This window comes from Myotis nattereri, assembly GCF_964212035.1.
Source record: "Myotis nattereri genome assembly, chromosome: 8".
Lineage (NCBI taxonomy): Eukaryota > Metazoa > Chordata > Mammalia > Chiroptera > Vespertilionidae > Myotis > Myotis nattereri.
Window position 1 is genome coordinate 46,194,415 of NC_138083.1, and position 18,743 is coordinate 46,213,157.

Sequence of the window (18,743 nt, forward strand, 5' to 3'; positions counted from 1 at the left end):
TCTTTGCCACTGGCAGAAGGCACATTTCTGTGTCAGCCATACCTTCAAAGAAGTCTGAATCTCAGCCTTGGGGTATTAGGTTGCCTGTAGGTAAAGGTGCTCATTGTCTGTGAATGAGAAATCAACTTTTTTTTTTTTTTTAAGAATGTGGAGTGATCCTTTTGAGAACATCTATTTGTGTATTTTTTCCATCATTAGATGATTTTATTACTAAAAAAAATATTTAAACTCTCATATATTTGCATTTAAAAGTGAAAATACAATTTCAAAACTTCATAAAAATCTTCCAAACAGAAAACATTTGGTGGGCTTCAAACTGTAAAAACGTTAAAAATACAACATTTAGAAAAAATTAGCTTGCAGAAAGAACTGACTTTCAAGAGGATGAATGGTTTTTTACTAGTGAGATGTCAACTAGAAATATTTGCACAATTAGTATATGGATTGAAAAAAATCAAGTGTCAAGATTTAGTAAGTAGAGCCAAAGATATTTTTGTTCCATTTAAATCAACCCATTTCCCCAGCAGCCTTTCTTCCTGACAGCCATCAATAATGCAAGTTTAGAAATAAACTGAACTTAAAACCAGGTCTTCAAATTAACTCTATTTCAAAGCTTTAAACTAAAATGAAAACAATCACGCATTTAATTACACTGGTCTCATTAAATTTTTAAATTTTTGTAAGCAGAAAAAAATGAGTATTTTAATAAAATTTTTATTTCTTATTCGTTTTAATTTCTGTTTATGTGTTTTATAGTGTTCATGGTATATTAATAGTTAACATATTACTACATATAGTTCATATAGGTACTGGGGGTATATGCTCAACAATTGTTTTGATGGTGTACCCTATGCAGTTTGGAAACAAATGGCTTTAGGAACCACTTTTCACCTCCGGTTTTGCTTTTGGTTAATTTTCAAAAGCAAGTCTCAATGTCCGAACTTCTCTTGCATGCACACACTGAGCAGGAATTCTGCGCATGCTAACACAGGAAAAGGAACCAATCCCCCACTGGGTGTAGGACTGGACGCGAGGCTCCCGCGCCAAGCCATCTGCACTCGGGCCTGGGCGGAGGGTGAGCGCGATGCTCAGGCTCCTCCCGGCCCCAGCCTGGGGATGTGGGTCAGATGGTTCAGGCCAGTGCAATCCGGCTGCTGTGAGTCATCGCCGGAAGCAAATCAGAGCGAACGGGAAGCATCTTCCAAGTTGGACTAGTAGCTGCAAAGCAGGAGCAGCAGCCGCAGCAGGAACTTCCCAGGTACCGGGGCTGGGAGGCGCTCGGGTCCCAGGTTCCCACGCGGACCCCTCTGGCCAGGAGCTCGGGCGCAGGGCGGGAAGGAGGAAGGGAAGGGAGGGAGGGAGGAAGGCAGACGGCAGGCGCTAGAGGAGGAAGGGGCGGAGACGACTAGGGGAAAGGTGGCGAGGGGTAACCCGGCAGGATTGCTACTGGACCGGGGTCGCCGTGGTCCCCGCCGCGCCCTTGGCTCCGCCACGCAGTCTGGTGCGCTACCGGGCGGTGCGTGTCCGCCTAGGCGGGGGGCGTGGGACCCGAGCGCTGCCGAGCGGCGACTGGGTCTGAGGGTGGTCCGGGTGGGAGGGACACTGCGGCCTGCTGACGCCACTGCGTTGCCCTTTGCCAGCCGTGAAGGAGTAGCCAGTGACCCAGAAGGGTGGGCGGAAACTTTGGGAGGTGAGTGGGAGGAGCCGCAGGGTGCAGCCGGAAAACTGGAGTGCTAATTGCACCCTGGCCTGGATTTTCTGTGCCTCCTGGGGCAAGTTCCGGGGTGCTGGGCAAGCCACCTCCCGCGCAGATGCCTGTCCCCTGACTCCCTCTGCGATCCTGCCTGTTTCTCTCTCTCTCTCTCTCTCTCTCTCTCTCTCTCTCTCTCTCTCTCTCTCTCTCTCTCTCCTTCCCTTACACCCCCCTCTGATTCCTTCCTTCGTCCCTCCTTCCTTCCTTTCTTTTTCTGTTTTTTTTCCCTTCAATTCTTTGTCCATTTTTCCTTTCTTTCATCTGTTCTTCATGGGCTTCTCTCTCTCACCTTGAAAAGGTGCGCGCTCACCTGCTGTCTTCTCCGCAGCAGCCGCAGTACTTAATGGAATGGAGTCCTCACTTCCCAGCCACTCCGCCTTGTAGCTCCAGCCCCTGCTCCCTCTCCTTGCTGAGGCTGCTTCTGGGCCAAACTGCCTCCAAGTTCACTACCGGCCTGACCTCTCCTCCTGCCTGCCTCCCAGCTTCCCTGTTCCCTCCTCCCCCCAGACAACACACACACACACAGAGAGAGAGAGAGAGAGAGAGAGAGAGAGAGAGAGAGACTCGCAGCTCTCCCAGAATGTCCCGATTGCTGGGTGGCAGTCCCTGCCCTCTTCCTCTTCCTACCTGCAAACATTGGACAGTCTCCAGAACTAGGTGACTTTCTTGTCTTCTGCCTCCACTGTACCTTTTGAGTGATATCATCCCATTTGCCTAGACTCTCCTGGAATCAGAATGCTGTGGTTCCCAAGCTCTCCCTCTAGGACCCTTGCTCACCTTATGTCACCTGCCAACGCCCTGGCTGTCTTAGTTCTGCTCTGTTGGTGTGGTGTGTTCCACACATGTCACCTGGAATGTACACCTTCCCCATTCCGTGCTGGCTCCTCATATGAACTTCCTGTGGCTCCTGGCCCCTCTTCAGCATAATTAGTTAGCAGTCTATTAGAAGATAAGCCAAGGCACATTAAAAATTCTAAGAGTTTATTTGAGCAAAAGATCAGTTTGAGTCTGGCAGCATCCAACCTAGCAGACTGAAAGGAGCTCCAAGGAGCTGTAGACAATGAAAGGCTTTTGTAGGCAGAAGGGACCAGGACAAGGATTGGGCAAAAGGCCGGTGGGTTATTGCAGTTGCTTTCCTTTAGGGACGGCAGATGACCTGACTAGTGCTGATCAGGTACCCTGATTGACTGCTTTAAGATCCCGTTTCTGGGAGAGCTGAAACTGTAATTAAGTCTTGGTTTGGTGATGTGGGGCTTCGCATAAGTGACTCCACTTTGGGTCTGTTGTCTTTTAAGAAGCTTCAGTGTAATCCTTGACTCCTTCCGCTCCCTGCCCTGATGTGATCAGTCCCCCAACAGGGCAGTTCCATCTCCCACTCTCTAGAGCAGGGGTGGGCAAACTTTTTGACTCGAGGGCCACAATGGGTTCTTAAACTGGACCGGAGGGCTGGAACAAAAGCATGGATGGAGTGTTTGTGTGAACTAATATAAATTCAAAGTAAACATCATTACATAAAAGGGTCCAGGTCTTTTTTTTTTTTTAGTTTTATTCATTTCAAACAGGCCGGATCCGGCCCGCGGCCGTAGTTTGCCCAAGGCTGCTCTAGAGCAGTGATGGCGAACCTTTTGAGCTCGGCGTGTCAGCATTTTGAAAAACCCTAACTTAACTCTGGTGCTGTGTCACATATAGAAATTTTTTGATTTTTGCAACAATAGTAAAACAAAGATTTATATTTTTGATATTTATTTTATATATTTAAATGCCATTTAACAAAGAAAAATCAACAAAAAAAATGAGTTCACGTGTCACCTCTGACACGCGTGTCATAGGTTCGCCATCACTGCTAGTGCGTGAGCTTCCTCTGTATTCAGCTGTACTGATCAACGGCAGTGGTCCACCAGCTGGGTCCCCAGCCTTTTTTCATGCTATAGGGTGAGCCACAGTATTTCTCTAAAATTCCAATATATTCCTGTAAAGCATTTGTTTAAAAATCATGCATGGCTTTCCAGCCAATAGCTGAAGTTCAGACTTTTAAACCGGGTACAAGGGGCCCATCCTGACTCACCACACCCTGTCCCTGTGAGGACACCACACAGACCCACTCCCTGGCCACACACAAACATGTCGCCCTGCTACATTCTTTGCATCTGCCAATCCCACAGCCACAGCCTTAAAATTCACCTCCCCCTTTCACCAGCTTACTGAAACTTTTGTCCCACCTTGTAGGGCCAGCTCACCACTCATCTTCACCACAGGGGCTGCTAAAGTAAATTCATTCTGCTGTTCTGTGGTCTTCCATGGCTTTCTGTAAATCCTGTTACGGGGCCCCTGGCTGGCTTGTAACCATGCATTTGTGTCTGTGTGTCTCCCCTAGGGAGCTCGCTCGCAGGTGGGAATTATGACATTTATTGTTCATTTCCTTGCCCAAACCCAAATAAGGAAAGTTCTACTTAAATGCTCTTTGAACAAATTCACTTTGGGGTGTGTGTATGAGGAAGGGGAGTGGAGCAGGGAGTTGGCAGGTGTTCAAAGCCCCAGGAAGAGGAAGATGACACACTTGGTACCAGAAGGCTTGCTTTTGCGGCCAACTCGGCCACTCTTACTATGAGACCTTAAGAGGAGTCCTGACCTTGTCTGTTCACCTGTAAAGGGAAAACTAGTTTAATGCCAACTCATTTTACTGACTGGAAATCACATTGTTGTGTTTTTATGACACAGTTGAATTGTGACACTGGTACCCAAAGGTATTACTCTGTTTTATATTGAAATTAATTCCTTTTTAGACTCATTGGGCAAGGTCCATTTTGTTTAAAGTTCCAATCCTCTAACACAGTGGTTCTCAACCTGTGGGGTCGTGACCCCTTTGGCGGGATGGTCGCCTAAGACCATCCTGCATATCAGATATTTACATTACGATTCATAACAGTAGCAACATTACAGTTATGGAGTAACAATGAAAGTAATTTTATGGTTGGGTCACAACATGAGGAACTGTATTTAAAGAGCAGTTGTACACTGCTCTAACAGCTTTAGTGTACAAATGAGATTAGCAGTCAGCAGGTCTTGGAGAGTGTCCGAGCCTCAGCAGAGGTCCTGTTGCTAAGGATGGGATCGGTTATGAGCTCTGGGATTTACTTGGTGAGTAAACCAGAGTATTAGTTACCTATCGATGCTGTAAAACCTTACCACAAATTTGGTTCTTGAAAGCAACAAAAATTTATTATCAGACAGTTCTGGAGGTCAGAAGTCCAAAATAGGTCCCCAGAGTTACTGTTTTGTTTTCTTTTTCTGGAGGTCCAAGGAAAGAATCAGTTTCCTTGCCTTTTGCAGCCCTTAAAGGCTGCCTGCATTCCTTGGTTCCTGGGTTCTCATCATTCTGATCTTTGCATCCATCATCACATTTCTGACTTTGATCCTCCTGCCTTCCTCTTGTAAGGACCTTGTGATTACAGTGAGCCCACGTGGATCACCCAGTAGATTCTCCCCATCTTATTATTCCTAATTCGCTGGCATCGGCAAAGTCCCTCATGCCACATAAGATAATGTAGTCACAGATTGGGGAATTCAACGTGGATGTCTTTGGGGGTATGGTTATTCTGCCGACCACACCTGGTGTCAGAGGGTTTGGCTTGATGTGCTTCTGTGTTGTGTTTTTATGACACAGTTGAATTGTGGCACTGGTACCCAAAGGTGTTAATTTGTTTTAATATTGAAATTAATTCCTTTCCAGATTCATTGGGCAAGATCCATTTTGGTATCATCCATCAATAGACCTTCCCTTGGTATCAACAGACCTTCCCTGATGGATGACTTTGGGGAAGCAAATGGCACTTTTGCCATCAACTTATTAAAAATGTTGGGTGAAGAAGACAACTCACAGAATGTGTTCTTATCTCCTCTGAGCATCTCCTCTGCCCTGGCCATGGTCTTCATGGGGGCCAAAGGAGACACTGCAGCCCAGATGTCCCAGGTAGGTGTGCCTGCCACAAAGGAAGAGCAATGCATGGTTTTTTCTCTGCTTCCACGGGGCTGGTCTTTTCATATCTATCCCAGCTGATGAAAACCAGTGTGGCTGGTAGGTGGGAAGGGGGACACTTGCTATGGACAAAGGGCAGACATAGGTAGAGCAGGTAAATTACATAGGACAGGGAATTTCCTCTTAGTGTTTATGGGAGAAATCAAGTCTCAGGTTATTTTCTGTGGATAAAAAGCATCAATATGCTACATCAAAATTGTATCTTTGAGAAGTAAGGTAAATTATAATTTTGTCCCATAAGAAGGCCAAAAATTTAAGCTTTATTATATTTTAACTTTTGCTAACACATTTCAAATGGAAATGTAGCTATGTAAATGCACTTTCTGTCAAACAAGTTATTTCTAATGTATGATTGTGCACAAGTGGAGGAAGAATGCACACAGATGTGGACTTCTATTACCCAGAGTCACTGAGTAGGAATATATGATCTGACAGATCTGATGGGGGTTCGGTGTGACCTCAGCTACCCTGAAGTGGTGGATGATACCTTAGGGAAGGAGTCCTTAACCTCTTTGGGTCTTAGTTTCTTTGATCGTCTTGTGAAAGCGACCCAGAAAATTGCTTATGCTCGTCACTTTGCCACTCATGTCAGGGTGTACAGAAGCGTGTCCACTGTCTGAATCTCCATGGTTGTTTCATCCAGTTCACGGGAGGACTGAGGCTTTGGGCTGGGGTGTTGGTTGGGCTGGAGAACCTCTGTAATATTGCTGGTGAGACATTTTCATGTTTATTTCTGCTCATTCTTGAAGTTTTCCCAGGTCAGGCTAGATCCATTCCAGCCACCTATTTGTTGTGTTCTGTCTCCCTCCTGAGTTTTCACAACCTGGCCTTCCTGTAAAACACCCAGGGAGGCGGGGCGGGCGGGGGGGGGGGGGGGGGGGGGCGCGGTTTGAAATGGAGGCAGTTTTGGTGGTTATAATTGAGAGGTACTGCTGCCATCTAGTGGGTGGAGGCCAGAAATGCTGCAACATATCTTGTGTGTACAGGACAGCCCCAACAACAAAGAAACTGGTCCAACATGTCAGTAGTCCGAGGTTGAGAAAGCCTGTGCTGACTGGTGAAAGCAAACTCATTTCGAGATAGGATCCTCTGTGATTTTCAGCATGAAGATTTGTTTGGAGGAGCAAAATGGCAATGTTAAAAGTCTGTGTTTTCTCTTACCAGGCACTTTGTCTGAACAAGGCTGGTGATGTCCACCAAGGTTTCCAGGCACTTCTCTCGGACGTTAACAGATCTGACACCCAGTACTTGCTCAGAACTGCCAACAGACTCTTTGGAGAAAAGACGTGTGATTTCCTTCCGGTACGTAGTACTCACATATTTTTTTTATTTATTTATTTATTTATTTATTTATTTATTTATTTATTTATTATTATTTTTAATCCTCACCTGAGGACATGCTTTTATTGCTTTTAGAGAGAAAGGAAGGGAGAGGGAGGGAGGCAGAGAGAGAGAGAAACATTGATGTGAGAGTGAAACATCAATAGATAGCCTCCACACAAGCCCTGATTGGTGATTGTACTTGAAACCTGGGTATGTGCCCTGACCAGGAATCGAACCTGTGACCTTTAGTTGTACTGGACAAGGCTCCAACCAACTGAGCCACATGGGCCAGCGCAGTAGTACTCACACATTGATTAACAATAAATTGAAAATTAAATAGAAACTTCAGAGGAACTGAGATAAAGTATAAATCTACTACCTTAAACATTTGCTTAGAATTTTACCTCTGTAATTATAATTTTGAATTTTATGATGGCTTCTGAATTATGCCCTTTTTAAATTGTTTCTGATATATTCCTCCTGAACTTTAATCTCAATATGTCCATCCTCTGACATCCAGACTCTTTTCCTCTTGATCTGAGTAGTTCCTATTGATTTAAGTGTATAATTCCAGAGTTCCCCTTGTCCAGTGAAAGAAAGCCTGCCATGATTCAGTAAGTGAGGTCCAAAAAATGCTGCTGTGTAATATGCAGAGAGATGCTATCTTGAGATAAAGGAAATGGTCAGGATGAGCCTGGCCGTTTATTGCCTGGCAGTTCCCAGGATTCTTCTGTAGGACTCACATACATCCCTGCTGGTGGGCACTACCCCGTGGAGGTTGCCTGCACTGGGCATAAAAATCACTGGAGATGATTCTGGATCTTTCAGCTGGCTAGGTCTTCTAGGATAAGCATGATTCCAGGAATCTACTGGTTAAACAATGTTCACTTTGAACATCAGCCTAATCTTTGAATATTGTTATTGGGGAATATTGGGGACACAGGGAACCACCTGCCACCTTTCTCAGTTGCTTGGCTCTTCTCTCTACATCTTCTTTCTTCTGTAGAAGCTAAACTATTTGAGAACAGGAGATGGGCGGAGGATAGGCACCCTCCAGGCACATTATATCTGAGACCAAGTTTTTGTGAGGTGAGTTATCGTTGGGTTTTAATATATTGGGTACAGGGCCTCCCTGATTTGATCCCACCTTACATTTCAAGGTTCAGCCCCTGTCCCTGTGTTTTTTTCCCCCTAATCCCTTACACACACACACACACACACACACACACACCATACACACACATACACACACACACATGCCGGGGTTCTTGTCCCAGCATCAAGAAGGGTTCAGGAATCTGGAAAAGGCTGTGCATAGTGCATAGATGGCATAGGAATCCAGAGACTAATAAAGAGTCCAGAGATGAGATATAATTTTGAAAGGCATTGGGGGTCAGAGGACCTTCAGCTAAAGAAACTGAAGAGTCCCTCCTTGTCTAGGACCCTTGCTTTTATTCACACAATTTGTCCTAAGGCAAGGTAGAGATAATACACTTCAAAGGGTAAGGTTTCAAAGGCTACAGAAGCATTGTCAGTTTGGGGAATAGCCTACAGCTATTCAGGTGTTTGGCCAGTAGGAGGCAATAACATGTAGATTAAGATGCCCTTTAACTGTCTGGCAGCCACAATCACTTTACTATTCAAGTTTGGGGAAGTGCCTTTAGCCATTCCCACAGGTGACTATATGTGTGACTCAACCCTGTTGAGTCCCCAAGTCTCATCAGCCTTTTGATGAAACTCTTAAAATTAAGACATGCTGGAATTGGTTTATGGCACACACACATACACACACACATCTAGGACAGTCACATTCCACTCCTGGGAGACCTGTAAGATTTCTTGGTAATCTAGTTCTGCCATGGAGCCTCCCAATCACTCCACAGATATGTTTCAGACTCTGGGGCTGGTGCCAGTGATGCAAAAGTGAATAAAGAAAGTTAGAGTGCTTGGTGGGGAGGGAGACAGAAAAATCAAACAGAAATCAATATGCAGTTTAAGTGCTTGATGGGCATTCATGATGGGCTCTTTGGTGCATGCCTGCCACCCTTCATGTTCTCAAGACATCTTATAACTATCTGTGCGTGTACGTCATCTCACAGACTGGGAGCCATCTCTGGTCTCATGCCATGTCTTCACCCTGGTGTCCAGCACCCAGTGGTGGTTTGTGCATTTTTGTTAATTGCATGAATGAGTGTTAAAATGCAGGATGAGCTGTGCAAGCAGTTAGGCTAGAAACATGTTCAGAAAAAACAGATGTGTTCCCACCATGGGGACCTGCTGCATGGGGTTGGACTTGGTATCTTGCGCTTGCAGGCCTTTAAGGAATCCTGCCAGAAGTTCTATCAGGCCGAGCTGGAGGAGCTGTCCTTTGCTAAAGACACCGAGGAATGCAGAAAGCACATCAACGACTGGGTGGCAGAAAAGACTGAAGGTGAGAGGTTTCATTTCCATGCGCTTGGGAAGCTGCGAAGGAACAGGAGGTGAGAGGGCCTGGGCTGTGACCTCCACAGTATTGCCACTGGCACCCTGTAACCAGCGTGTGTGTGTGTGTGTGTGTGTGTGTGTGTCTCTGTGTGTGTCTGTGTCTGTGTATGTGCACGTGCTCACTGTGATTTCAGGCCAGCCATGCAGTTCTGTGATTTTTCTTGGGCTTATCAGATCCCAGAGTGGTGATTTCAAATAAAAACTTAAACCAGGTGTAAGGGTCTCAGACGCCTTCCCCACTGGACTCTACTAGAAAATATCAGAAAAACGCATCCTCATGGGGCCCTGTTTTTCTACTATCTGGGAGGAGCCTTGCCCACTCTGAGGGCAGGATGACATCCAATTTTGGTGGCAGCTCAGATAGGGCCACCTTTCACATTATCTCCCTGTGGTAATGGAACAGCTCTGGTTTCATTCTTGGCCTGCTCCTTCTTTGTCACGAGGCTGTGGCTAAGTTTGCTTTTAGAGTATGACGTTTTCTGAGTTTGCTCCAGATTCAGGAACCACAGCCTATGCGGAGCCTACGAAGTCCCCTGTCCAAACCACATTCTGTCTCAGAAGATATAGTTCCACCAGTTCCTGATTAGAGTGCAGAGAAAAAGGACATGCTTTTAAGCACTCTAAATAGCTACCATGTAGAGACTTCCAGAACATGGGGACTTCAGTCACTAATTTCTCCGCGTGCCCAAACAACACTCATCATTCCATCCATTCAGTCTTTGTGGCATCCCTGCCATCTCAGGCAGCAGCAACAATCACGATTATACTGAGAGCCCATAAAGTAATGACTGTTGGAAGGGAAGAACCTTTCATGTTTTCTTAGGTGTTATGTGCAGTGGTCTCTCATTCCCCAGTAATTGGAGCAGTTGTAAGTCACTGGCGAAGCCAGAAGCTTTGTACCTCACCTTCCTTCACCTGCTGCATTCCCTCCACAGCTGTTCACACCTTTCCTTCCATCAGGCTGGCCACCCATGTTTTTTTTTCCAGAATATTAGAGCTGGGGGGACTTTGGGGATCACCTTGTCCCTACTTTCGTTGAACAACAAGTTGGGCTTCTTCATTGCATACCCCTAATTCCTTTGCTCCATTCACCCTGTTCAGGAAGCCTGCTTTCTCCCATGATCGGGCTGCATTTCCCATTCTTTGGAAGGCTCTCCTCCCCTCAGCAAATAATTATCTGGCCTAAAATGTCAACAGTGGCATGGTTGAGAAATTATGGTGCCAAGGTTGAGTGGCTTATAGTTAAAATAAAATCTTTTCTCAGCCCAGTTACTTGCCATCTAGTGACCTTAGCAAAAAAGTTAGGCAAATGCTCTGAACCTGAATTTCTACATCTGTCAGTTGAGGGCAAAATGATAGTTGACCTGCCCTTTTCAGGATTGCTGCTTAAGGACAGACAGTACGCAGTGTGGGTGCCCAGCCCAAAGCGTCATCACCCCGAGTCATCCAGCAACCGAAAGACAGGATTCCAGCCTGGCTGTCAACCAAGCCTGTGTTCTATGTCAAGGGGATTTTTGTAAAAGAATATTTATTCTCCCCCAAATAGCAATACATTTCTCTCCTACTCTTTATAGGTAAGATTTCGGAGATTTTGGGTGTTGGCACCGTTGATCCACTGACCAAACTGGTTCTGGTGAATGCGATCTACTTCAAAGGCAGGTGGAAGGAGCAGTTCGACAGAAAACACACAAGGGGGATGCCTTTCAAAGTCAACCAGGTAGGGACAGCGACTTCAGATACACCGCTATTTTCTTAGAGTAGCACATTGGGAATAGTTGTGAATGGGAAAAATATCAATCATTTATTTCACACTGTTTTGATTGTTGACCCATTTCTGAATGTATTTCATGCCTCCTATATGTTATTGGAAAAAAGAGGAGAAAAATGAAAATAATTTTTTCTATTGATAGTTTCCATTTTTCAGACCTTGTTCAAAATGACCTATCCCTGGTCACATTATTGTGATGGAAAAAAATTTCTTCTAAGCCTTGGAATTATGCTTATATTGAACTATCACTGACTATATTTACTTAGACACCTCTTTAGTGTCATGGTAAACTGTGCCTATTTATTGCCTTAGAATCCATGGCTATGCAATTCTGAGCACAAGGAAAAAGTTGTTAACAGATGTTAAGGCTGAATATTTATTTATTTATTTATTTTTTTAAATATATTTTATTGATTTTTTACAGAGAGGAAGGGAGAGGGATAGAGAGCCAGAAACATTGATGAGAGAGTAACATCGATCAGCTGCCTCCTGCACACTCCCCACTGGGGGTGTGCCCGCAACCAAGGTACATGCCCTTGACCGGAATCGAACCTGGGACCCTTGAGTCCGCAGGCTGATGCTCTATCCACTGAGCCAAACCAGTTAGGGCTGAATATTTATTTTTAATTTTGGGGGAATCTTTTAAAAATAAAAATTGTATATATTCAAAGTGTACAAGATTATGATTTAATATGCATACTGAAAAGCTAACTAACATCTCTCCACATACTTACCTTCTTGTGTGTGTAATGAGAGCCCTGAAATCTACTCTGTTAGCAACTATCCAGAATTCAGTACAGTTTTATTAACTACTAGAGGCCCAGCATGTGATTGAAATCACACAAGGAGGCGCCCCACCTCCCCCTGTGGGAGGAGGCACCCCACAGGGGGTCGGGACCTACACCTGACTCGTGCAGCACTGGCCACCATGGGAGTTCGGCCAGATTGGTCCACTCTGGGACCCCAGGAGGCCAGGACCCGCGCCTGATTTGCAGTGTTCCTGGCCCCCCTGCCTGTGTCTGCTCTGGGGCCACCTGAGCCACCGCGCCAGCTCAGGCAGGCCCCCCTGCCCCTGTCTTTGTCTCTGCTCTGGGTCTCACCTGCCCACTCAACCTCCTCCCGTTATGGAGTCCCGGCCTAATTTGCATTATATATATATATAGTCATCATGTTCTACATTAGGTATCCAGACTTATAAGTCGAACATTAAAAATATATCTCTCCATTCCTTTTGTGTATGATAATGGCTGGTGTCAATAGCTGTTAGCTTGGAATTTCACCTCCATCAACTTGACAATAGCACATTGCACCAAGATTTAAAAGTCTAGAGTATATTTGATGCAAGCTTTAAAAATGGTGAACCCTACACATCTTGTTAAGGTTCTCCCTTCAAGAAAATCAAAGCTGTGTAATCAATTGTATAATTGAGCAACTTTTCAGAATAAAAGTCTAACTTCCTTTGGCCTATACATCTTCTCTAACCTAATCCTCCAGCCCAAAGACCTGAATATTAGTTAATTCTCCTCTAAACTTAGAAAAACAATTTTTAATTATAAGGTCTCTGGGAGTGCTTCTTTATGTATTTTCTCAAAAAAGAAAACCTAAACTTCTTCCAAAAATAATGAGAGAGTTTTATGTCTGTCCATATTTTACAATTTATTCTCTTATCTGGTTATAATTGATCTGCTGGGGCATGAGCATGTTATACTCAATACTAATATGTAATAATGAGGATTTTGTATATATCAGCATAAATGCACAGAAGTAATCATTCTCTTAAATGTATCTAGAGGTTCTGTGAATTAGACATATTTTTAGTGAACTGTGCTCATTTTTCAAAAATCTGATTTTAATTTCATGTTTTCATTAGGAAAAAAAGACAGTGCAGATGATGTTTAAGCATGATAAATTTAAAATGGGCTGTGTGGAGGAGGTGAAAAGCCAGATCCTGGAGCTGCCCTATGTGGGGGAGGAGCTGAGCATGGTCATTCTGCTGCCTGATGAAGACATTGATCTTGCAGTGGTAAGCCCTTGGCAATGAGTCTGAGTGTCTGTGGATCTAGTCTTAGCTCCTTTCTCTAAGTCCATCCATCAGATAGCATTTGAGGAGTTTTCAATTTGGAGTTATTACAAAGAGTGCTGGATGAACACTATTGCATGTCTTTGGTGGGAGTGTATATGCATTTCTGTTGAGTATATATCTAGGAATGGAATTGCGGGTAAGGACAAATGTTGAAGCTAAGGAGAGCTCCAAGAATTTAAAAGAATTATTCATTAATCGTTATTCTTTATTCTTAAGAGAGAGGCTAGTTGAGGGCCCAATAACTGTTGAATGAAAGTACTAGAAAAGGACAGGATTGATCTGGGCTGAGTTCCTCAAACATCCATGTGCATACAAATCTCCTAGGGATCTTGCTACAATGAAGATTTTTGACTAAGGGCTATGGCAGGGGTGGGCAAACTTTTTGACTCGAGGGCCACAATGGGTTCTTAAACTGGACCAGAGGGCCGGAACAAAAGCATGGATGGAGTGTTTGTGTGAACTAATATAAATTCAAAGTAAACATCATTACATAAAAGGGTATGGTCTTTTTTTTCAATAGTTTTATTCATTTCAAACGGGCCGGATCCGGCTTGCGGGCCGTAGTTTGCCCACGGCTGGGCTATGGCCTGAGATTTTTTGCATTTCTAACAAGATTCCAGGTGATACAGGTGCTATTATTGGTCATGGACCACATTTTGAGTACAAGAGTACAGGTGAGCAGTGTATCTTAGACAGGAGCAGAGAGCCCTCTTCCCATGACAGAAAAGGAATGGAGTTCAGGAGGAAGGTAAATTTGTAAGATGGATGGTAGAGAACCAACAGTGTGCTGGCTATCTGGATCCCTGGGTGATGGGACTTATAATATTTGCTGATTTCATGCAAATACTCCACTTGGCTAAGTTTAGATTACCAAGAATTTAACAATTGACTTTCGCCAGATATACAAGCCAGCTCCAGCATACCAATGCACAGGATGTTGAGGGTGGGGTCTGCCTGATTATTAAAATACTAGAGGCCTGGTGCATGAAAATTCATGCACTGGAGTGGGGGTCCCTCAACCCGGCCTGCCCCCTCTCACAGTCCGGGAGCCCTCAGGGGCAGGAGTTGACCTGGTGATCAGAAGAAGGCAATGGTCCCATCACACCTCTGCTGCTGCCACTGCCGGCAGCGCAAGTCTCAGCCGGCCCTGGTTACCTGAGCCTCGGGCGGTTCTGGGCAGCTGGGCAGCCGCCATCTGAGGCTTGCCTGCGCCTCTGGCTGGCCCTGGGTGGCTGGGAGGCCGAGGGGACTGGGGGACTCCAGAGGCAGGTGCGCGGCAAGGCCGGGCCCAGCAGGGCTTAGGGGACTAGGCGCTGCCATCTTGTGGCTGTGGGCACCGCCATCTTTGAGGGCAGGTCAGACAATTAGAATATTCCCTCCTTATTGGCTGTGGGCACTGCCATCTTTGCAACGAAGTGAGAGTCAATTAGCATATTCCCTTTTTGTTAGATAGGATATTAAATAATTTTGAAATGAATTTGATATGGATGGTTTAAAAAAAACCCTCCCATTGTCTTAGGTGTTTTACTCTTGGTTCCACAAAACAGGGAAAAGATGAGAATTTGAGGGGAAATCTGGGTGTAAGGACAATCTCAGTAGATTGTCTTGGTTCAGAACTCAGCATCTAGTTGCATTCTATGGGGGATGAATAAAGGGGGGTGCACACCAGGCTATTGTCATCTGGATTTTAGGATTTGACTCTTCATTATTTCAGGTGGAAAAGGCACTTACATATGAGAAGTTCAGAGCCTGGACGGATCCAGAAAACATGAGTGAGATAAAAGTTCAAGTTTTTCTTCCCCGGTTAAAACTGGAGAAGAGCTATGACTTGGAGTCTTATCTTCGAAGTTTAGGAATGACTGATGCTTTTGAGGAAGCCAAGGCAGACTTTTCTGGAATGTCAACTAAGAAGAATGTGCCTGTGTCCAAGGTTGCACACAAGTGCTTTGTAGAGGTCAATGAGGAAGGCACAGAGGCAGCTGCGGCCACTGCCGTGGTCAGGAATTCCCGGTCCTGCAGAATAGAGCCAAGATTTTGTGCAGACCACCCATTCCTTTTCTTCATCAGGCACCACAAAACCAACAGTATCTTGTTCTGCGGCAGGTTCTCTTCTCCATAAAGAGGTGCCATTGCTTACAGGTGCTCCTTTCCCTTCTGCCAACCTTGCCTTGATTCAGATTCTGTAGGACCAAATTGGTGCATGTGGTGGTATGAATGCCAAAATAAAGCGTTTGCACCTAGGATGTCTGTGAATGTCTTTACCAAATATTCCACGGCCACTGAGATTAATTGAGACTTCAGATGGGTGGAGTTTGGGAAGGAGAAGGGTATGCTTGTTCTGAAATGTTTGGGGAGCTCTTCCCTCAAAGACTCTGCCCTCACCTACCTGCTATAAGATGGCCAGCAATCCTCAAAGTCCGTGCCCATTGTGGGCATCTTTAGGAACATGTCAAGGATTGACAAATCAGCCCTCCACATGCCCTTCCATTCTACAATGATCTCAAAGATCACTGAGGTGCCCACCACCATTGCCAGGCTCAGCTGGAGATGGCAGTGTCCAGGCCCCCTGCATACAAGGCCAGGGGTGGATGCTACAACTAACACTAGCCACCTATGTCTCATAACAACTGAGACAGAGTGCCCCCTGGGCAGTATCACACAGGCAGCCTTGCATGTCCCATATCTCACACAGTCCCTTATGCAAATCACTCCTTCAAATCCTTTTGCCATAAACCTGATATGAGTTCAGGGGCTCAGCAGGTAGCTTCAGAAATGAGTTTGGAGCCAAATCTCTGAAACATGCCCAGTCCTCTCCATTTCCCTTGCTTCTGAAACATACACACAACCAGGAAAAAGCCCACACCAAGCACTTCTTGGAAGTAATGACCCTCTAGTTAATCACACATAGCTCAAGCACCCCCCGTGTTAAAAAACAGATCTCCCTACGTCATTTTTTCAGATTAAAAAAACACACTTTTAATCTGAACATTTTAGAAATTATAGAAAAGTATACAAAGAAAATTAGTCACTCACAGTTCCACTACCCAGCAATCACTACTGTTAACAATGATAAATATACTTCCCTGTTCTATGTATGCAAATAGAAGTTTATAAACCAACACAAGTTAATCAGGCCCTTCTGTAGCTAATTTCTACCCTTACAACTATCTGCTTTTGATTCGCATGAACATATTTATAGTATTTTCTGCTCTAATACATATTGTTCTCTCTATGCCCTTAATGTAGTTCCATCTATTTGTCCTTGAACAAGCTGCTTTTTTATTTTTATGTTTATTTTTAATTAGAAAGCCTTTGTAGTATGTCTTAGTTATTTATCTCTGGAATAGAGAAATGCTGTCGATTTTTATAGTTTGATCTTAGATGTCTTTGGCTTCTTTATAAATCTTACTATTATGGGTCTCATCTATTTTCTTTTTATTTATTTTAATCATTGTGTTTTCTTATAAGATATTTTAAATTGTTTACTTTTTATCACTATTATCTTCTTTTATTTTCTTATTTAAAATGTCTGTTGTGCCTGGCTGGTATGACTCAGTGATTGAGCATTGATCCATACACCGAGAGGTCACTGGTTTGATTCCCATTCAGGTTGTGGGCTCGATCCCTAGTAGGGGGTCCCACAGGAGGCAACTGATTGATGTTTCTCTCTCATCAATGTTTCTGTCTCTCTCTTCCTTTCCTTTCCTCTCTCTCAAAATCAATAAAAATATAAAAAAATAAAATGTCTGTTGCAACAGTTCTGCTTCAAATGTTTAGGTTGGTCAATTTATTTTCTTTTTTTTTATTGACACTATTATAGATATCCCACATTCCCCCCTTCCCAGCATCCAACCCCCATTTTGCTCACTTCAGTCAATTTATTTTATAGTGTTTTTCTTCCTCAAGTATCCAGTTTTTGGCCTGTGGGTTCAAGTTGACCTTGGGTTATCAGATATGTTCTGCTGATATGGGTTGAGTAAGGCTTAAAAGTCAGACCTTTTTTTTTTTTTAATTTTGTCTTTTTTTTAGTGACAGTCCTACCCAGTTTGATGACACACTTTCTGTCAGTCCATCAGGAAAACCTCATAGGGCTGAAGCAGTCATACTCAAAGGGAACCAAATTCTCACCTGTTAACTTCAACTCCTCACCCCTGCTAGGCTTTTAAAATGTACCAATATAATCTCAAGGATGCTAATACAGATGATATAGGCTATCAATTTAGAGTTTTGTTCTGAAGGAACAAGGCCAGCAAGGCAGGAACTTAAAACATCTGGCCCAGCCTATCTTCTCTGTAGGCAGCAGGTGTCTCCCTTTCCAAATGGCAGCTGTGCACTGCTTGAGCACCAGCGTCCAAGCACCATTCTGCTTCCCATGGATGGCTTGGCTGTCTTGTTGCTTGGTGAGTCTTATCTTGTTGTTACTATTTGTTTGATTGATTAGATCTCTTGTTTCTCTCCTGCCTTTAATTTCTCTAGAGCTGAGTTTTGGGAAGAGAGTCAAACTCCTGCTTTGTGGCATCTTTGCAGGAAACAGAATCATCTTTTTAATGATGTTTGTGCTAATATGTCAAAGTAAAAAAAAGGTGTATTTTACCATATACTCATAGACTATTAATAAATTTGAATTACTCTTTAAAAATATAAATTATATTTTATAGTCTCTAGATTTATAAAGAAAAACCTGCAAATATAAAATCTTGGCAGAGATCAAGAGCAATTCTCATATAATGCTGGAGGGAGCAGAAATTGGTAAAACCACTTAGAAAAGGATTCTGGCATGACTTAGTAATGTTAAGCATTTGTATTTACTATGACCAGATATTCCACTCCTGGCTAGAAACCCTAGAAAAACTCTATGTTCAAAAAGCATGCAAAAATAATGCTCATAGCAACATTGTTCATCATAGCAAGAAAAAAATGTAGAAATATAAAAAAAACACTGAATTATTAAAATGAATAAATCATGTTGCACTCATGCAGAGGAAAGAATCAGGGTCATTGCCTTGCTCAGCTCTGGGGCACCATTCACATAGTCTGCACATTTCAATAATGTTACTGGCATTTTCTGGAGTTTGTACAAATTTGTGCAGAATACCATATATTAAGCAAAATAAATTAACCACAGCTACCACTATAAAACACAATGCCAACCCAAAATAACAAGTATCAGTTGCATTCGCATAATGTTAAACAATAGGCAAACTGATTATTGTGCTACACACACACACACACACACACAATAAAGCTACATAGGAAAGAACAAAGAAATTCATACAAAACAGAATAATATTAAATC

General features: G+C 43.8%; 1 protein-coding gene across 1 annotated transcript; it reads left to right on the top strand.

The window, feature by feature from the left end:
• Positions 1-1,062: 1,062 nt before the first annotated feature.
• On the top strand, positions 1,063-17,214 carry SERPINB8 (serpin family B member 8). Its single transcript, XM_081097660.1, has 7 exons — positions 1,063-1,258; positions 5,484-5,723; positions 6,954-7,091; positions 9,426-9,543; positions 11,171-11,313; positions 13,235-13,387; positions 15,162-17,214. The coding sequence occupies exons 1-7, from the start codon at positions 1,085-1,087 to the stop codon at positions 15,564-15,566; spliced, it is 1,371 nt and encodes a 456-aa protein (XP_080953786.1). The 5' UTR covers positions 1,063-1,084; the 3' UTR covers positions 15,567-17,214.
• The last annotated feature ends 1,529 nt before the right edge of the window (positions 17,215-18,743 follow it).

Coding starts and splice junctions, on each gene's coding strand:
- SERPINB8 (XM_081097660.1), top strand. CDS start 1,085: ATGCTCAGGCTCCTCCCGGCCCCAGCCTGGGGATGTGGGTCAGATGGT. Junction 11,314..13,234: donor TGCCTTTCAAAGTCAACCAG/GTAGGGACAGCG, acceptor TGTTTTCATTAG/GAAAAAAAGACAGTGCAGAT. Junction 13,388..15,161: donor AAGACATTGATCTTGCAGTG/GTAAGCCCTTGG, acceptor TCATTATTTCAG/GTGGAAAAGGCACTTACATA.